This window comes from Oppia nitens, unplaced genomic scaffold, assembly GCF_028296485.1.
Source record: "Oppia nitens isolate AA-2021 unplaced genomic scaffold, nextdenovo-longstitch-racon4-pilon3 scaffold16_pilon_pilon_pilon, whole genome shotgun sequence".
In the NCBI taxonomy this organism is placed as follows: domain Eukaryota; kingdom Metazoa; phylum Arthropoda; class Arachnida; order Sarcoptiformes; family Oppiidae; genus Oppia; species Oppia nitens.
In genome coordinates this window covers 893,854-910,684 of record NW_026533195.1, presented here as the reverse complement: position 1 = coordinate 910,684, position 16,831 = coordinate 893,854, and the positions used below count along the sequence as shown (strand labels likewise).

General features: G+C 18.5%; 4 protein-coding genes across 4 annotated transcripts; 2 read left to right on the top strand and 2 right to left on the bottom strand.

The window, feature by feature from the left end:
- Positions 1 to 2,955: 2,955 nt before the first annotated feature.
- Positions 2,956 to 3,684, bottom strand: LOC128965148 (uncharacterized). The gene is made up of 2 exons (XM_054311804.1): positions 3,535 to 3,684; positions 2,956 to 3,303 (listed from the first exon to the last, which is right to left on the bottom strand). Exons 1-2 carry the CDS (start codon positions 3,602 to 3,604, stop codon positions 3,068 to 3,070), a joined length of 306 nt encoding a protein of 101 aa, XP_054167779.1. The 5' UTR covers positions 3,605 to 3,684; the 3' UTR covers positions 2,956 to 3,067.
- A 633-nt stretch (positions 3,685 to 4,317) lies between these two features.
- LOC128965234 (rRNA 2'-O-methyltransferase fibrillarin-like) lies at positions 4,318 to 5,392 on the bottom strand. Its single transcript, XM_054311885.1, has 2 exons — positions 5,371 to 5,392; positions 4,318 to 4,634 (listed from the first exon to the last, which is right to left on the bottom strand). The coding sequence occupies exons 1-2, from the start codon at positions 5,390 to 5,392 to the stop codon at positions 4,318 to 4,320; spliced, it is 339 nt and encodes a 112-aa protein (XP_054167860.1).
- A 6,687-nt stretch (positions 5,393 to 12,079) lies between these two features.
- On the top strand, positions 12,080 to 14,093 carry LOC128965233 (kelch-like protein 18). Its single transcript, XM_054311884.1, has 9 exons — positions 12,080 to 12,201; positions 12,273 to 12,473; positions 12,550 to 12,632; positions 12,693 to 12,748; positions 12,848 to 13,070; positions 13,527 to 13,645; positions 13,715 to 13,792; positions 13,884 to 13,969; positions 14,070 to 14,093. Exons 1-9 carry the CDS (start codon positions 12,091 to 12,093, stop codon positions 14,091 to 14,093), a joined length of 981 nt encoding a protein of 326 aa, XP_054167859.1. The 5' UTR covers positions 12,080 to 12,090.
- A 1,130-nt stretch (positions 14,094 to 15,223) lies between these two features.
- Positions 15,224 to 16,641, top strand: LOC128965232 (3-oxoacyl-[acyl-carrier-protein] reductase FabG-like). The gene is made up of 3 exons (XM_054311883.1): positions 15,224 to 15,718; positions 16,206 to 16,312; positions 16,383 to 16,641. The coding sequence occupies exons 1-3, from the start codon at positions 15,224 to 15,226 to the stop codon at positions 16,639 to 16,641; spliced, it is 861 nt and encodes a 286-aa protein (XP_054167858.1).
- The last annotated feature ends 190 nt before the right edge of the window (positions 16,642 to 16,831 follow it).

Genomic DNA, 16,831 nt, shown 5'->3' with positions numbered 1-16,831 from the left:
TACAAGATCGAGTGGTTCCGACCCGTAACCATCAGAAATATATCCAAAAGCTAAACATACCAACAGACAAGTGCAGGATGTGTCATATGGAGTCCGAAACAATAGAACATATACTAAATGGGTGTAAAGTACTCACAAATACCGAGTACCTAAGCCGTCACAATCAAGTAGCCAAGATCATACATCAGGAACTGGCAATAAGATTCGGACTAATCAAAGACCCATTACCATACTATAGATACGAGCCACAAAGTGTAATGGAAAACAACAGTGCCAAGCTCTACTGGGATAAAGAAATAAGAACTGATAAGACTGTGGCCCACAACCGCCCAGATATAGTCATAGTAGACAAACATCAAGATAAGGCGTATATAATAGACATAGCGGTCCCACTAACACATAAATTACAGGACACGCATTGTGAGAAACGTCGGAAATATACAGACTTGGCCTATGAGATCAATAAGATGTGGCGCATTAAGAAAGTTGAAATAATACCTATAATACTGTCATCAATGGCCGTAATACCGAAAAATCTGGCCCTAAGTATGGAATCACTTCAAATAAGAAAAACTAAGATCTATGAAATGCAAAAAGCAGTGATACTTCAGAGTTGTAGAACAGTCAGAAAAGTACTAGACTTGAGTTGAGTCTAACCAGTCGTGTCTCTGCCACCAAAAGTGGCCGACACAACTGTGATCACACCGGAACAACCGTGATATACAAAGATAATAATAATAATAATAATAATAATAATAATAATAATAATAATAATAATAATAATAATAATAATAATAATAATAATAATAATAATAATAATAATAATAATAATAATAATAATAATAATAATAATAATAATAATAATAATAATAATAATAATAATAATAATAATAATAATAATAATAATAATAATAATAATAATAATAATAATAATAATAATAATAATAATAATAATAATAATAATAATAATAATAATAATAATAATAATAATAATAATAATAATAATAATAATAATAATAATAATAATAATAATAATAATAATAATAATAATAATAATAATAATAATAATAATAATAATAATAATAATAATAATAATAATAATAATAATAATAATAATAATAATAATAATAATAATAATAATAATAATAATAATAATAATAATAATAATAATAATAATAATAATAATAATAATAATAATAATAATAATAATAATAATAATAATAATAATAATAATAATAATAATAATAATAATAATAATAATAATAATAATAATAATAATAATAATAATAATAATAATAATAATAATAATAATAATAATAATAATAATAATAATAATAATAATAATAATAATAATAATAATAATAATAATAATAATAATAATAATAATAATAATAATAATAATAATAATAATAATAATAATAATAATAATAATAATAATAATAATAATAATAATAGATATTAATTTAAAAATTTAAATTATATTATTAGTTTGTTTTGTATTATATTTGATTTTATTTAATTCTGAAAAAATAATTTTTAAACATATTTTATTTAAAAATATTATTAGTATTTGATTTAATTTTCAAAAAAAATAAAAGTGTTTTTTTTGTTGTTGAGTGATATTTAGTCTAATTAATAATTATTTGGTTTTTATATAACAATAATAACAAATTTAATAAATAATTACTAATATAACTGAATTTATATTTAAATTAGAAAAAAATGTTTATTATTAATAATTAAGAAAAACAATAAACATATAATTAATTTTTTTGTGAATAAAATTATTATATATATAAAATTTTTTTGTTATATAAAACTAATTTTATTTATAGATATAAAAGATTTTTATTGTTTTTTTATTGTTAATAATAATAAACATTTTTTGTTATATAAAACTAATTTTATCTATAGATATAATACTGTATATAATATTTTATAAATTATGTTAATTTTTAAATGTTTTTTAATTTGTAGGACAACTATCCTGCTGACCTTGACCTTGACCTTGCAGGGGGTGGTCGGGCGCTATTTCTATACATATTGCGTACCCGTTGTATAATATTAGGCCGTTGTCTACGTCCTGGTGACTGTTGGGTACCGTTACCACCATCACCACCACCGCCACCCCCACCACCGGTAGTCCCGTTACCACGGTTACCGACAACAATTACAAAAAAACATGCTAGTTAAAATAATTTTTAAAAATTCAAAAATTAGTAGTGATAATTTAAGATAATTTATTATTTTAATTCAAATAAACAAATAAATATAAATATGTGAAAAAAAATTAATAAGTTTATTAACTTACAAAATACATTGTTGATAATATATATTGTTAAAATTATTGTTATTAAAATTAATTTAAAATTAATTAAATTAGACATATTATAGTATATTTTATATTAATTTTTAATTTTATATCAAATATTTTATTGTTATTGTACTAAAAATATAACTTTACTACAAATTAATACTTAATTATATAATAATATTTAAATTGTTTTTTAAGGAAACAATTATATTTATTAGTTTAAATTATTAATTTTTTTAACTATTAATTTTGTTAAAAAATTATATCAAATAATTTCTTAAAAACATTGTATTTTATAATAATTTTTTTATCAAAACAGCTTAACAATAGTCAAACATTTAGTACATTTTTAAATAGTAATAGTAATAATAATATTATTATTATTTAATAAAAAATTTCGCAATTTGAACTTATTTTTTTTTAATTTTAATTAACAAAAATACTTAATTAAATAACATAATAAATGAAAACATTATAAAATTTTTTTATTTTATAAAAATTTATTACATAAAATACAATTATATTTTTTATTTTTTATTTAATACAAATTAATTAATTAATATATATATTAATATATATATATATATATATATGAAATTTAAAAAAAAAAAATAACTACAAAATCAAATCATAAATGCATTTAAAGATATTTTTATTTTATTCAATTTTAACTGTTTTTTCAAATTATTTGTTTTTTAAATAATTAAATTAAATTAATTTTTTTTTTGTATTTATTTAAATAATTGAAAAAAATTATCCTTTTTTGCTCATGGCACTTTTAGCTTTATCAACTAAACCACTACTACTACCACCACCACCACTACTTGATCTATGTGCTACAAAATTATCTGAACCACCCCCACTGCCATGACCTCCACCACCACCTCCATGTCCTCCACCACCTCCTCCATGTCCACCACCGCCACCTCCATGTCCTCCTCCTCCGTGTCCACCGCCTCCATGACCGCCACCACCGCCGCAAGGTTTAGCTAAAGTTATAATTTTTTTTATACAAATAAATAATATTAATAATAATTATTAGCTTAAAAATAATAATAATTATTATCTTAAAAATAATAATAATTATTATCTTAAAAATAATAATAATTAGTATCTTAAAAATAATAATTATTATTATCTTAAAAATAATAATTATAATAATAATAAATATTATTATTATTTTTAAGATAATAATTATAAATAATTGAAAAACAACTTACAGTTTGACGGTATAATAATTATTGAAATTATTATAGTTATTAACAATATATATATTAAACAGATTTTCATTGTTTTATTTTCTTTTAAAATTAATTTAACAAATAATTTTCAAAAATTTAAACTAAAAAATATTATTTAGAAAATAACTTCCGTGTTTTTTGTTGGTAAAAATTTTTAGTATTTATACTCAAATTTTATTTGTTTACTTTATTTTTTTTAAAACAATTTTTAAACAATACTAATTACTTAATGATAAAATTTCATGTTATCTGGAAATTTTTTTTGTTAATAATTTTGTTTTATATGTAAATAAACTTGGTAAATATTAAGCTATTACATGATTTAATAAAAATTTAATGAAATTTATTAATTATTATTTTGTGTGTTTTAATGTTACAAATTAATAAAAAAAATAAATAAAACTTAATAGATCATAGTATAATTTATTAATAAAAATTTATAATTAATTTAATGATATAGTAGTTAATTTAAATATAAAAAATAATTAATATAATATAGTATTTAAAAATATAATTATAAAATATGTAAATGTTTAAAAAATAAATAATTAATTTAATTATATAAATTTCATTTAAAATATTTTAATTAATGAAATAATTTTATTATTATTATTTATAATCAATAATTATTTTTGTATAAATTATTGTTTTTTTTTAATTAATTACATTTACTAATACACAAAATTTTATTACAATATTATTTAATTAATTAGGCAATTGTTTTGGTTATTATTATTATTATTAATTACAAATTACCGGCCCTTATATTATCCCATTTTTTTGTCGTTGTTTTTGTAATGTTTGACCACCTCTACCACCACCACCACCACGACCACCACCACCAGCACCTGCCCGTCCTTTACGCTGACCGTTTTCCCCACCCCTACCCTGTTTTCGTGCACCACTACCTCCTACTGCCTGCTGACCGCCGCCACCGCCACCGCCGCCGCCGCCACCTTTACGACGTCCACCATTTTTTCGAGCCCTACCCCCACCCCCGCCACCGCCACCACCACCACCACCACGTCTACCAGCCCTTTGTGATGATTCGGGTGATTGTGTTGAACCACAATTGGAAACTAATAGTTAAATAATAGTTTTTTTTTTTTTAAAATAATAGTTTTTGAAACAACAACAAAAAAATATTAAATAATTTTTTATTGTTGTGTCTAATTTGTACCTGTATCAATTATTATTGATATTATTAATAGTATAGTAAAAATTTTAATTATAAAAATGTTTAGTTTCATTTAGAATAATTAATTTTATTTAATTATTATTATTAATTAATTAATTTTAATACAAACTTATATATTGTATTTAAAATTAATAAAATAATAGTAATAATGTTTTTTATGGAACAAAACGTAATTTAATTTATTTTTTATTTTATTTTCCAATTAAATAATAAAAACATTTTATATTTATAATTGCATAATTTTTTCAATACAATAGTGTATTATATTTATATTTAAATAGCTGATTTTATAAATTATATAATTATATACATGTTATAATTGTAAATTTACATATATAAAAACTGTATTATACAGTATTTTAAAAAATTATTATTAAAAAAACTATAAACTTTGTTAATGTTTTAAAATAAAGTTTATTTTAATTTTGATAATTTCATTTAAAATATTTTATAATTACAAAGATTTTATTATTATTATTATTATTATTATTATTATTTTATTTTATTTTCTAAACAACAAACGTAATTTAATTTATAATTATTTTTACAATTAAATAATGAAAATATTTTATATTTCAAATTTTACAATAGTTTTACAATTAAATAATGTAATTTGCTTTTTGTTTTTATTTTATCCATATTGACATAGCTGATTTATTAATTAATTAAACCAACTATATATATATATTTGTACATTGTATTAGTAATAAGTTTTTTAATAATAAAATAATTAAAATATATAAAAAATAATTAATTTATAATTCAAATTGATTATAATTGACTATTTTAAAAATATTATTTACTAATAATAAAATATATAATCAATAAAAATATATAGATATTATATTAACTTAACAAATTAAATAATAAGTTAAAATATTTACTAAAAAATTTAAAACAAAACAAAAATTTTAAATAAATTTTATTCATAATTTTAAATAAACCAAAAAAAAATTATACATAAAAAATTTATTTTGAAAACTATTTATTTATTTGTATAATAATAAATATTATTTATTTAAAAAAAAATTAATGCATGGAAAATTAATTTTGAATAAAATTTTAATTATTTTTATAATACTAAATATTATTTATTTATTTTTAAATAAAAAAATTACTCAAGGAAAGTTATGCATGATAAAAAAACAAATTTATTAGTTTTTTTCTCAGTTATTAATGGGCGCCTCCCTCTTTGGCGCCTCCCTTACCACCCTTATGGCCGCCATGTTCGCCTTTATGGTGTTTTTTGCCTTCGCCATGTTTGCCATGTTTTTTATCTCCATGAGCTGCTGCTGCACCGGCATCGGGTGCACCGGTAGTATCTGAATAAACTAAAATAAAAAATAGATTTATTTATTAAAAAAAATTAATTTATTTATTTTTGATTGATTTAGTAAAATCATTAAAAAAAAATTATAGACAATTATTAAACACTTACCCATTGATACCAAAAACATGGCCACCAATAGGACAGTTAGAAATTTTTGGTTCATTTTTTTTGGTTGAAATTATTAGTTAGTTATACAACTATTTTGAAGGAACGGTAGATAATAATAATAATAGTTTATTGAAAAAAAATTACAACTATTTATATACTGTCTCTCTCTCTCTCTCTCTCTATATATATATATATATATATATATATATATTTATAAACCAAAAAATATAATTAAATAATCATGCACATTTATGTATAAATAATAAAACTATTATTATACTGTAAATTAGTGTATAGTTAAGTACTATTGTACTAATTATTGTTTACTTTAAATATATATTTTTTTACTAAAAAAAATTAATTTATTTAATCAGCTAGATAATTAATACATTAAAAAGTAATTAGTTGCAAAAATAAGTAATTATTATTTTATTGTTTTTAAAATTATTGCTTAATATTAAATTTTATTTTTGGTTTATAATAATGTTTTTTTTATTCAATTAAACACTAATTAAATAATACTTAAAGTATTACTTAATTTTAAAACAAATTAAAAAACATTTTGCAATAAACTAAATAATATTTAGTTAATTAACAAATGTATAAATAAATAATATTTTTAGATTATTAATTACAAAAAAATACTTTTTTATTATAATATCATTAAATACTAATTTACTGTATAAATAATAGTTAATAAAAATATAATTTTTTTTTAAAAAAAGCTAACTAGATCAATCAATCAAAATAATAAAATAAATAAAATATTTAATTATAAGCATAAAAACTTTTAAAAATATTATTTATAATTTTTGTTAACAAACAAAATTATATTTATAAATAAAAAAAAATATTATTTTTAAAAAAAATACAATTTATTTATTTTGTTAATACAATATTATTATTTTATAATAAAATAATTTTTATTCAAATATAGTTATTTAGTCAACAATATAATAGGTATTTCCAAAATTATTTGTCTTATTTTTTGTTGTTGTTGGGTATCAATGGGCGCCTCCATCATCTTTGGCACCTCCCTTACCACCTTTATGATGTTTTTTGCCATCACCATGTTTTTTACCATCTCCATGAGCACCGGCACCGGCACTACCAGCACCGGCAGCATCACCGGATGCACCGGTAGTTTGGAAACAAACTAATAATAGATATTTTTAAAAAATAAATTAGTTTTGATTTGATTAGTAACATAAAAATAAAATATTATAATAATTAATAATAATTATTATAATTATTTAATTACCCATTGATACCAAAAACATGGCTACAATTAGGACAGTTAGAAATTTTTGGTTCATTTTTTTTTTGGTTGTTATTAATTAGTATTGATATACAACTATTTTTGAAGGACTGGTAGATAATAATAATAATAATAATAACTGAGTTATAATTAATAGATTAATTTTTTTTTTGATTTTACAACTATTTATATACTATCTGTCTATAGATAGGGTCATCAAAAACTATTGTTAATTAACAAAAAAAAATAATTATGTTTTTTATGTATACATTTAAAAGAAATATTATTATTATTATTATTATTATAAATTAATGTATAGTTAAGTACTTTAGTACTATTTTTGTTGTTGTTTAATTTAAATGTTTTTTCTAACTTAATATTATTTAATCAGCTAGCTAAATTAATATATTTAAAAAAATAATTATTAATTTTATTTATAAATTATTGCTTAATTTTATTTTAAATATATAATAGTTTTTTTTTCAATGACACAAATCATTCAATAATAATTATAATATTACTTAATTGAAATTAATTTCGAAATAAATTAAATAATATTTATAATTACAAATGTTTTTTTTTGAAATATTTTTAATTATTTACTTAAAAATATACTTCATCATATTTTTTTATTATAATGTCATTGAATACTAAACAATAATTATCAATAATAATATATAAAATTTTAATTTTAAAAAAATTGTTTATTAAAACTAAATAATGACATTTGATATAAGATTTCAAAAAATAAAATAATAATTATTTTTTTATAACTAAAAAACCAAGTATAAAATTATAGAAAACTTTTGATTATTATTAAAATTAATTTTTAAATTTGTTATCTGGTTAAATTACTACAAAAAAAATTAAACATGTTAACAAAAAACATATTAATAAAAAAACATTTTAATAGATTAAAACAACAATTTTTATTCATACATATTTAAAAAATATTGATTATTATTAATTGTTTACTTAAATAAAAAAAAATAATAATAAAAAAAAATTTTTGAAATAATTTTTTTGCATTTAATAATTATTAATATAATTATTATTTAATTGCTTTTTTAATGTTTATGATGAGCACCGGCCATTTTACCTTTAGCATGACCACCACCACCACCACCTCCCTGAGCTGGTACAGCATAACCATTAGCTATTGCACCATTAGATCCCTGTCCACCAACATTAGCACCACTGGCGCCAGTGTTTATTTTTGGTGTGGTTAGGCCGACAGCATCAATATCATTGACTATTTTTTTAATAATAAATTTTTCAAAAAAAAAAATAAATCAATAATTTTAATTATAATTTAAAAATATATTTAATATTATTATTTAATATTTTTTCTTTAAAAAACTATACTTTCAATAGTTGTCAAAATCATTGAAATTAATAAAAGATAATTAATTTTATTGAATGACATTATTATTATTTTCAGTTATATTAATAATACTAATTGTTTTTTTTTTAATTTATGATAATTACTGTTTAATTGATTTAAATAGAAATATTTTTTTTCAAAGTGTTTAATTTATATTCAAATAACAGTTCAAATATATATTTATTTAGTTTTATTAAATAAATTTTGTATTTTTTTATATTGTTTATTCATATTGTTTTAATTATTATAGCATAAACATAAAATTTTTTAATTTATTAAATTTAATTTAAACTTATTTAGTTTTATTATTATTAACATATACATCAATAGTATCAATACATTAGCATGTTTAAAATACACAAAAAAACATATTTATATATAGCATATTAATTACATATTTTTATTTTTAAAAAATAATAATATTATTATTTAATCTAAACAATAATTTTGTTAATTAATTAATTTTTTATTTTATTTAGTAATATTTAATTTATTAATTATTATTAGTAGTAGTATTTTGTATTTTATTTTTTAAAAATGTTATATATTAAAAAAGTTAAAATTTAATAAATTAATTAACTAATTAAATTAATGTTTTTGATGAGCACCGGCCATTTTTTCGCTACCCTTACCAGCGTGTCCTTGTGATGGACGTGCATAGGGTGTTAATTGTGAACCACTACTACCAGTATCACCTCCTCCACCTCCCTGTCCACCATCACTGTTGTTATGACAACTACTACCCGATCCATTATGTAGACCAGTAGTAGTAGTAGTAGCAGCACCGGTAGTTTTTATTGCTTCAATATTATAAACTAAATAAATAAATTAAAAAATAAAATTAATTAATTTAATTAGAAAAATTTATGATAGTAATTAATTAATTATTTATTTTATTATTACTTTCAATTATAGTTAATAATAATAATAGTAATGATAAACAAATATTTTTATTTAATGACATTTTTAATTAAAGTATTTTGTGTTTTAAATAAGTTATTAGTTTAACAAAATTTGTTAATTAATTTTTAAATATGTTTATTATATTTTTTAAAAATCTACTTTTAATTTATATTTAAATGACAAGGCTAATATTTTTTACCATTTTTTTTGTTTAGTTTTATTTTGTTTGTTCATATTTTTAATCAGTATTTAATTATTACAATTATAACTAAAATTTGTTAATTAATTAATCAATAATTTTATTTAAACATATTTATTATTATTATTATTATTATTAAACAAAAAAATTAACATTTATTAAATGATAAATAAAAAAATAATTAATTAATTATTTTAAAAATATACAGAATTAAAAATTTATTATATTTTAAAAAATTAATATTTTATATTAAAATTATATTTTATTTAATTGTTATCGAGATAATTAATAATTATATTTAAACATATCATTATTATTATAGTAAAAAAACACATATTACATGATTAATAAAAAATAATTAATTAATTATTTTAAAAATATACAGAATTAAAAATTTATTATATTTAAAAAAAATATAATATTTTAAAATTATATTTAATTGTTATCGTGATTTAATTAGTTTTAAATTTTTTTTAATGTTTTTGATGAGCACCGGCCATTTTACCTTTACTACCAGTATGTTCCCGGAATAAACGTTTAAATTTAAGGGGACTACCAGTGCTATTATTATTATTATTATTATTATTATTATTATTATAAGCTACTGGACTACCAGATCCTTGATGTCCAGCTCCTCCTCCTCCTACTGTTCCTCCATTAGCATCCATAGTAGTAGTAGTATGAGTAGTAGCACCGGTAGTTTTTATAGCATCAATATTGTTAACTAAATAAAAAAAATAAAATAACAATTAATTAATTAAAAACATAATAATTAATTAATTATCAATTAATTACCACTGATTATTGTAATTAATAGTAATAATATTGATAATAAACAAACTGTTTGATTGAATAACATTTTATTATTAGTTTGATTTGTTTTTTATTTATTTAGTATAAATTAAATTGTTTTTTGAATAAATTAAAAAATAATTAAAAGTATTTATGTTAATCATAAAAATTAATTAAAATTATTATTTTGAATAACATTAATAAATTTAGTTTTTTTTTAATTTAATTAATTAATTAATTAATTAAAATCTAACATCTATTTGTACACATTGTTTATTTTGTGCAAATTTTTTTTGTAACTTTAATATTATATTATTTTTTAATAATAATTGTTTTGTAATTTGTTTGTACATATTTGTTTAAATAAAAAAAATATTTAGTAAAAATTAAAAAATATTTTTTTTTAAATTCTAATTAGATGTGATAATTTTAATAATTTTTAAACTTTATAATTATGTATAATGAAAATCAAAAAAATTATTTCAAACTTTAGTTGTTAAAAAATATTTTATAATAATTTTGTAAATTATAAACAAGTTTTATATCGTGATTAAAATTATGTAAAAAAATAACTAAACATAATTATTGACTAAGTTAAATAAGATAAATAAAAAATAATTAAGCAATAATATTGAAATAATAAAATAAATTATCTACTACACTTTAATAATTAATATTTTTAATAGTTATTTTTTTAAATACATTATCAATTAATTAATTAGTTATTATATATATATATATAAATATTAATAAGCAATCAACAAATATTATATCAAGATTATTTTGTTTTTGCTTATTATGCACAATTTTTTCTACTAAAAATCAATTAAAAAATTTATCAATAACAAATATTTCGAAAAATATTAATATTAATATAAAAAAAACACTTAATTATTTAATCTTAAAAACTTAAAAGATACTAAATTTTCAATTTATTATAAATATACAAATTATGATTTATATTTTATTAAAATGAATTTATTTTTAATACAAAATGTATATAAAATACTTAAATAATAAATGATTTTTGAAAATATTATTTATAAAAATAACTATAATGAAAAAAATATTTGTTAACTTTAACTTGAAAATTGATTTATTTTCAATTTATAAAATATATTTAATAATTCAATTAAAAACTAAATAACATAAAATTAATCTTATATTTTTTATAACACTCATAAAAATATTTTTTTTTTACATGAACTTTGAAATTATCTATTTATATAATTTTATAAGTTTAGCTAAATCTATATAAATAGTAAACAATTATTATATTTTTATAATTAATTAGTAATAAAACTAATTAATTAAAAAATATTTCTATTAGATATTTTATTTTCATTAATTGCAAACTAAAATAATGTCTAATTTATATTTATTACTAATTAGCTTGCTAACAATTTTTAGCACAAATGTTAATGTGGTTATTTTGTTAGATGATAATAATTTATTTCATACTAATGGAACAATTGTATAAATTTTTTAAAAATAACTACTAAATTTTATTTTAATTTTTAACCGTTTATTTTAAAAATTTTTTAGTTAATAGATGATAATCCTATATCGAAAAATGTTATCTACATTTGTGGCGGTTTAGTAGGCGGTTCTAGTTATTCATCAAATTGTTATAAATATGATACACATCACGGAGTCTGGCAATCGATGCACTCAATGACTACATCGAGAAGTTATTACGGTTTGGTTTCGTTTAATAATAAACTCTATGCTTTAGGAGGTTATAATGTAAGTAATTAAATGCCTTAATTTACTAATTTTTTAAAAATTATTTTCAACTTTATTTATATACTTAAATATTTAGGGTTTATATTTGAATAGTGTTGAAACATACGATATCCTAAACAATACATGGACTACAATGTCATCGTTGAGAATAATAAGCGGGTATTATATTATTGATTTTTTTTAAAATTTTATATAAATTTTTTTTAATATTTTTAATAGATTTATTGATGCAGCTGTATTTAATGGCACAATATATGTTTGCGGTGGAAAAAATAGTAAAAAAAATAATTAGTTATTTAGAATATTATAAATTATTATGTTTATATTTATAATGTTGATAACACTATAATAATTAAATTTTATTTTTTTTCAAGATAAATATTACAAAACATGCGAATACTATGCGCCCGATTCGGATGAATGGTATATCGGTACACAAATGTCTACCGAACGGGACGGTCTGGCACTGGTAGCCCATAGCGATGGTTTCCTGTACGCTATTGCCGGTGAAAATTCAAACGGTTATCTATCGACAATGGAAAGATACGATCCTAAAACACTGCAATGGTTCGGTATGGGTAATATGCAACAAACAAGGTTAATTTATATATATAATATAAATAATAATAATAAAATATATAAATAATAATAAAATATATAAATAATAATAAAATATATAAATAATAATAAAATATATAAATAATAATAAAATATATAAATAATAATAAAATATATAAATAATAATAAAATATATAAATAATAATAAAATATATAAATAATAATAAAATATATAAATAATAATAAAATATATAAATAATAATAAAAATATATAAATAATAATCAAACTATATATCAATCGGTTTATCAATCAATATAATTATTAACTAATTAATTTATACTATTATATTTTTTTAGAAACTATTAATAGATATATTTATATATCTAAATATATTGGATTTATTTATTTTTGTAAATAATTCAATAATACTAATTTTTTTTTTAATTTTAACTTTTAATATTTAAAAAATAAATAATATTATTTATAAATTGTAGATGTCGTTTTGGTGCGGCATCATATATGGGTAAAATTTATGTTTGTGGCGGTGCGGGTAGTGGTGACGGAAAAACATGCGAAACATATGACCCGAAAACAAATATATGGTCACCTATTGGTAATTAATTAATTAGTTTTTTTTTCATAAATTTATTTATATATATATTTTTTTAATTAACATAATTAGCATCAATGACTGATAAACGTTTAGATTTTAAATTATTAGTTTTCGATGATATATTGTACGCTTTTGGTGGATCTTCAAGTAATTTATTTTATTTTTTAATATATTATTATCTAATTATTCTTTAATTATAAAAAATACTAATAATTATTTAATTATTAAATTATTTAAGATATTAGTACAGTGGAAATCTATGATTATAAATCAAATCAATGGTTTTATACGACATCAATGCCTACTAAACTTAATGGTTATGGGGTAATTGTATTTATTTTATTATTTTTTTAAATAAATAAATAGCTTAAATATTTTTTTTTAAATTATTTTTTTTTCTATATTTTAATTTTTTTCATTTTAGGTTGCTGTTTTAACAACTCCATAAATTATTTTTAAATAAAATTTTATCTTAAATTATATACTAATCAAGATTTATTATTATTCAACAATTTATTTTTTAATTTAGTTTTAATTATTTAAATTTTAAAATAAATATTAAAAATAATGTATTAAATAATAATTATATATTTATATATTATATTATATTGAAACAAATAAATTGATTTTGCAATTAATAACAATTATTAGAAATTATTTATTTAAGTATTTTAGTTGTTAATCAATATAACTTATTATTAATAATAAAAAAATATTATTAATTAAATACTAGTTAAAATAATTGTTGTTTTATAAAAATATATTTAATTAAACATGTAAATTTTTTTATTATTATTTATTATTATAATACTAGTCATAGAAAATAGATTATATAAAAAATATCTAAATAATTTAGTGAACATAACAGTCAATCGGTATCTATAATAATATTAATTAAGTTAAAAAAAATCAATAAATAGATATTAAATAAAATATATTTATCAAAAAAAAAAATATTTTATATATACCTTTACAAAGTTACTTAATATTTCACTTACTTTATCACTTAAATTATTATTATTATTATTATCAATATTATAGTGCAACTGCGCTTATGTAGACTTGAAATAGTTACTGTAGTTAAACTGTTAGTTAAAACATAAAGTGCAATAGTTTATGTACAATTAGTGCATTTTAAGTTAAACTAACTGAGCCAGTACAGTATATATAAATACTGTATACTAGTTGTAAAAAAATTAAAAAAAAATAATTTTTTTGATGTTTCAAATACTAAAAATCATTTGTAAACAGTTTTATTTATTTTTTTGAAAAGTTTTATTTTCTAAATAAAACAGTAAATCAAAAAAATAATCATAAAATAAATTGATTTTCTATTTTAATTTCAAACACAAATTGTTTTTTAAATTTATTATTATTATTATTATATTTGTATTAAAAATGTAAGTAAATTAAAAACTTATTTATAATTGTATAAACAGTATATTTTTAAAGTATTAAATATTTTTTAATACTTTTTATTTAAAATAAAAAAAATAATTTTTTTTTCTAACAATTAATAATATTTTTTTTAACTATTTTTATCTAAACTAATAACATATAGACTATATATCAGACAACATGAGTACTACTACTACTACTACTACTACTACTACCGATAACTTACGTGACTTTACCGGCAAAGTAGTAGTGATTACCGGTTCGAGTAGTTGTATCGGAGCCGCTGCTGCCCTAGAGTTTGCCACCGCTGGGGCACAGGTAGTAGTGGTCGGCCGTAATCGGGAACGGATAGCCTCAGTGGCCAAACAATGTGCGGATATATCACCCACCGGGTTGGCCGGTCTGGAAATAGTTGCCGATATTACCGATGACGAGGACTGCAAGCGATTGATTGATGAAACTATCGGTGCATTCAATCGTTTGGATGTATTGGTCAACAATGCTGGGTATGGTGTGTCCGCTGCGGTAACCGATGAGGATTTTACCCGAAAATTAGACCAAATGATTGGATTACATGTCCGATCGTTGATTCAATTAACCAGACTATCGGTACCCTATTTGACCAAAACTAACGGTAATATTGTTAACATTTCAAGTTTGGCAGCATTTCATTATGTAAGTCATATTGTTTTTTATTTATTTTTTTTTAAAATTAAAATATAATAAAATAAATATTTTATTAATAAATAAATAGTTTGAAAATTTTGTGATTTTTTTGTGTCATATATAAAATTATTTTTTTTATTTATTATTATAGTATTAATAATAATAATAATAATTAAATATTTTATATAATTTTTTTTTGTATAATTGCATTTGTTTTGTTGTTTTTGTTATTATTTTTATAAAACATTTATTTATTAACTAAATTTGTGTTTTAATATTTAAAAATTAATTAATTAATTAATTAATACTAATATATTTTTATTGTAGTATATCATCAATAAGTTTTTTGATAACTTTTATATATATATATATATATATATATATATATATATATTAGTATTTTACTAAACAGTATTCATATATTTATATTGCTATTAAATTATTTGCTATTAATATTTTTTTTAATATTTATTATTATTTTTTTTATAAATAATAGACCAAATCTTTTGGACCGTACTGTATAGCCAAGTGTGCGCAGGATATGTATAGCAAGTGTGCGGCCGTCGAACTGTCCAAACTGGGCATACGGGTCAACACAATCAAGTAAATTAAAAAAAAAATTAATTTAAAAAACTAAAATTAATTAATTAAAAACATTTCTAAAAAAATCTAGTCCCGGCCTAACCCGTACGGGTATTATGACTCAAGCAGGTGTACCGCAACTGGTGTCCGACCAGTTGTTTGACAAATGGGGCTCAAAGTTACCGCTCGGACGCCCGGGCGATGCCCGTGAAGTGGCCCGAGCTATACGTTTTCTGGCCTCAGGGGAGGCTTCGTTCATAACGGGTACCGGTTTGACGGTAGACGGCGGCCATTTGGCCGCTAATACTGACCTGACTGTCGACGAAGTTATTGCTAATAATTTGAAATAATTTTTTTGTTGTAATTTTAAAATTTTTTAAAATAGCAATTAATACTAAATATATTGTTTTTTTTATAAATTAATTTTATTAAGATATTCAATAAATTTTTACTACTATTATTATCAAATTAATATTCATAAAAATTATTATTATTATTTTTTAAATACTTTATAATTAAAAAATTTACAGATTTTATCTA

Bases quoted from the DNA above. Each gene is read 5' to 3' on its own strand.
- LOC128965148 (XM_054311804.1), bottom strand. From the start codon at position 3,604: ATGAAAATCTGTTTAATATATATATTGTTAATAACTATAATAATTTCA. The intron at 3,304-3,534 runs GTAAGTTGTTTT...TTATAACTTTAG, and splicing joins AATTATTATACCGTCAAACT to CTAAACCTTGCGGCGGTGGT.
- LOC128965234 (XM_054311885.1), bottom strand. From the start codon at position 5,392: ATGGATAAAATAAAAACAAAAA. The intron at 4,635-5,370 runs GCAAATTACATT...TTTAACTATTAG, and splicing joins GGATAAAATAAAAACAAAAA to TTTCCAATTGTGGTTCAACA.
- LOC128965233 (XM_054311884.1), top strand. From the start codon at position 12,091: ATGTCTAATTTATATTTATTACTAATTAGCTTGCTAACAATTTTTAGC. The intron at 12,202-12,272 runs GTATAAATTTTT...AAAATTTTTTAG, and splicing joins TTCATACTAATGGAACAATT to TTAATAGATGATAATCCTAT. The intron at 12,474-12,549 runs GTAAGTAATTAA...TTAAATATTTAG, and splicing joins ATGCTTTAGGAGGTTATAAT to GGTTTATATTTGAATAGTGT.
- LOC128965232 (XM_054311883.1), top strand. From the start codon at position 15,224: ATGAGTACTACTACTACTACTACTACTACTACTACCGATAACTTACGT. The intron at 15,719-16,205 runs GTAAGTCATATT...TATAAATAATAG, and splicing joins GTTTGGCAGCATTTCATTAT to ACCAAATCTTTTGGACCGTA. The intron at 16,313-16,382 runs GTAAATTAAAAA...AAAAAAATCTAG, and splicing joins ATACGGGTCAACACAATCAA to TCCCGGCCTAACCCGTACGG.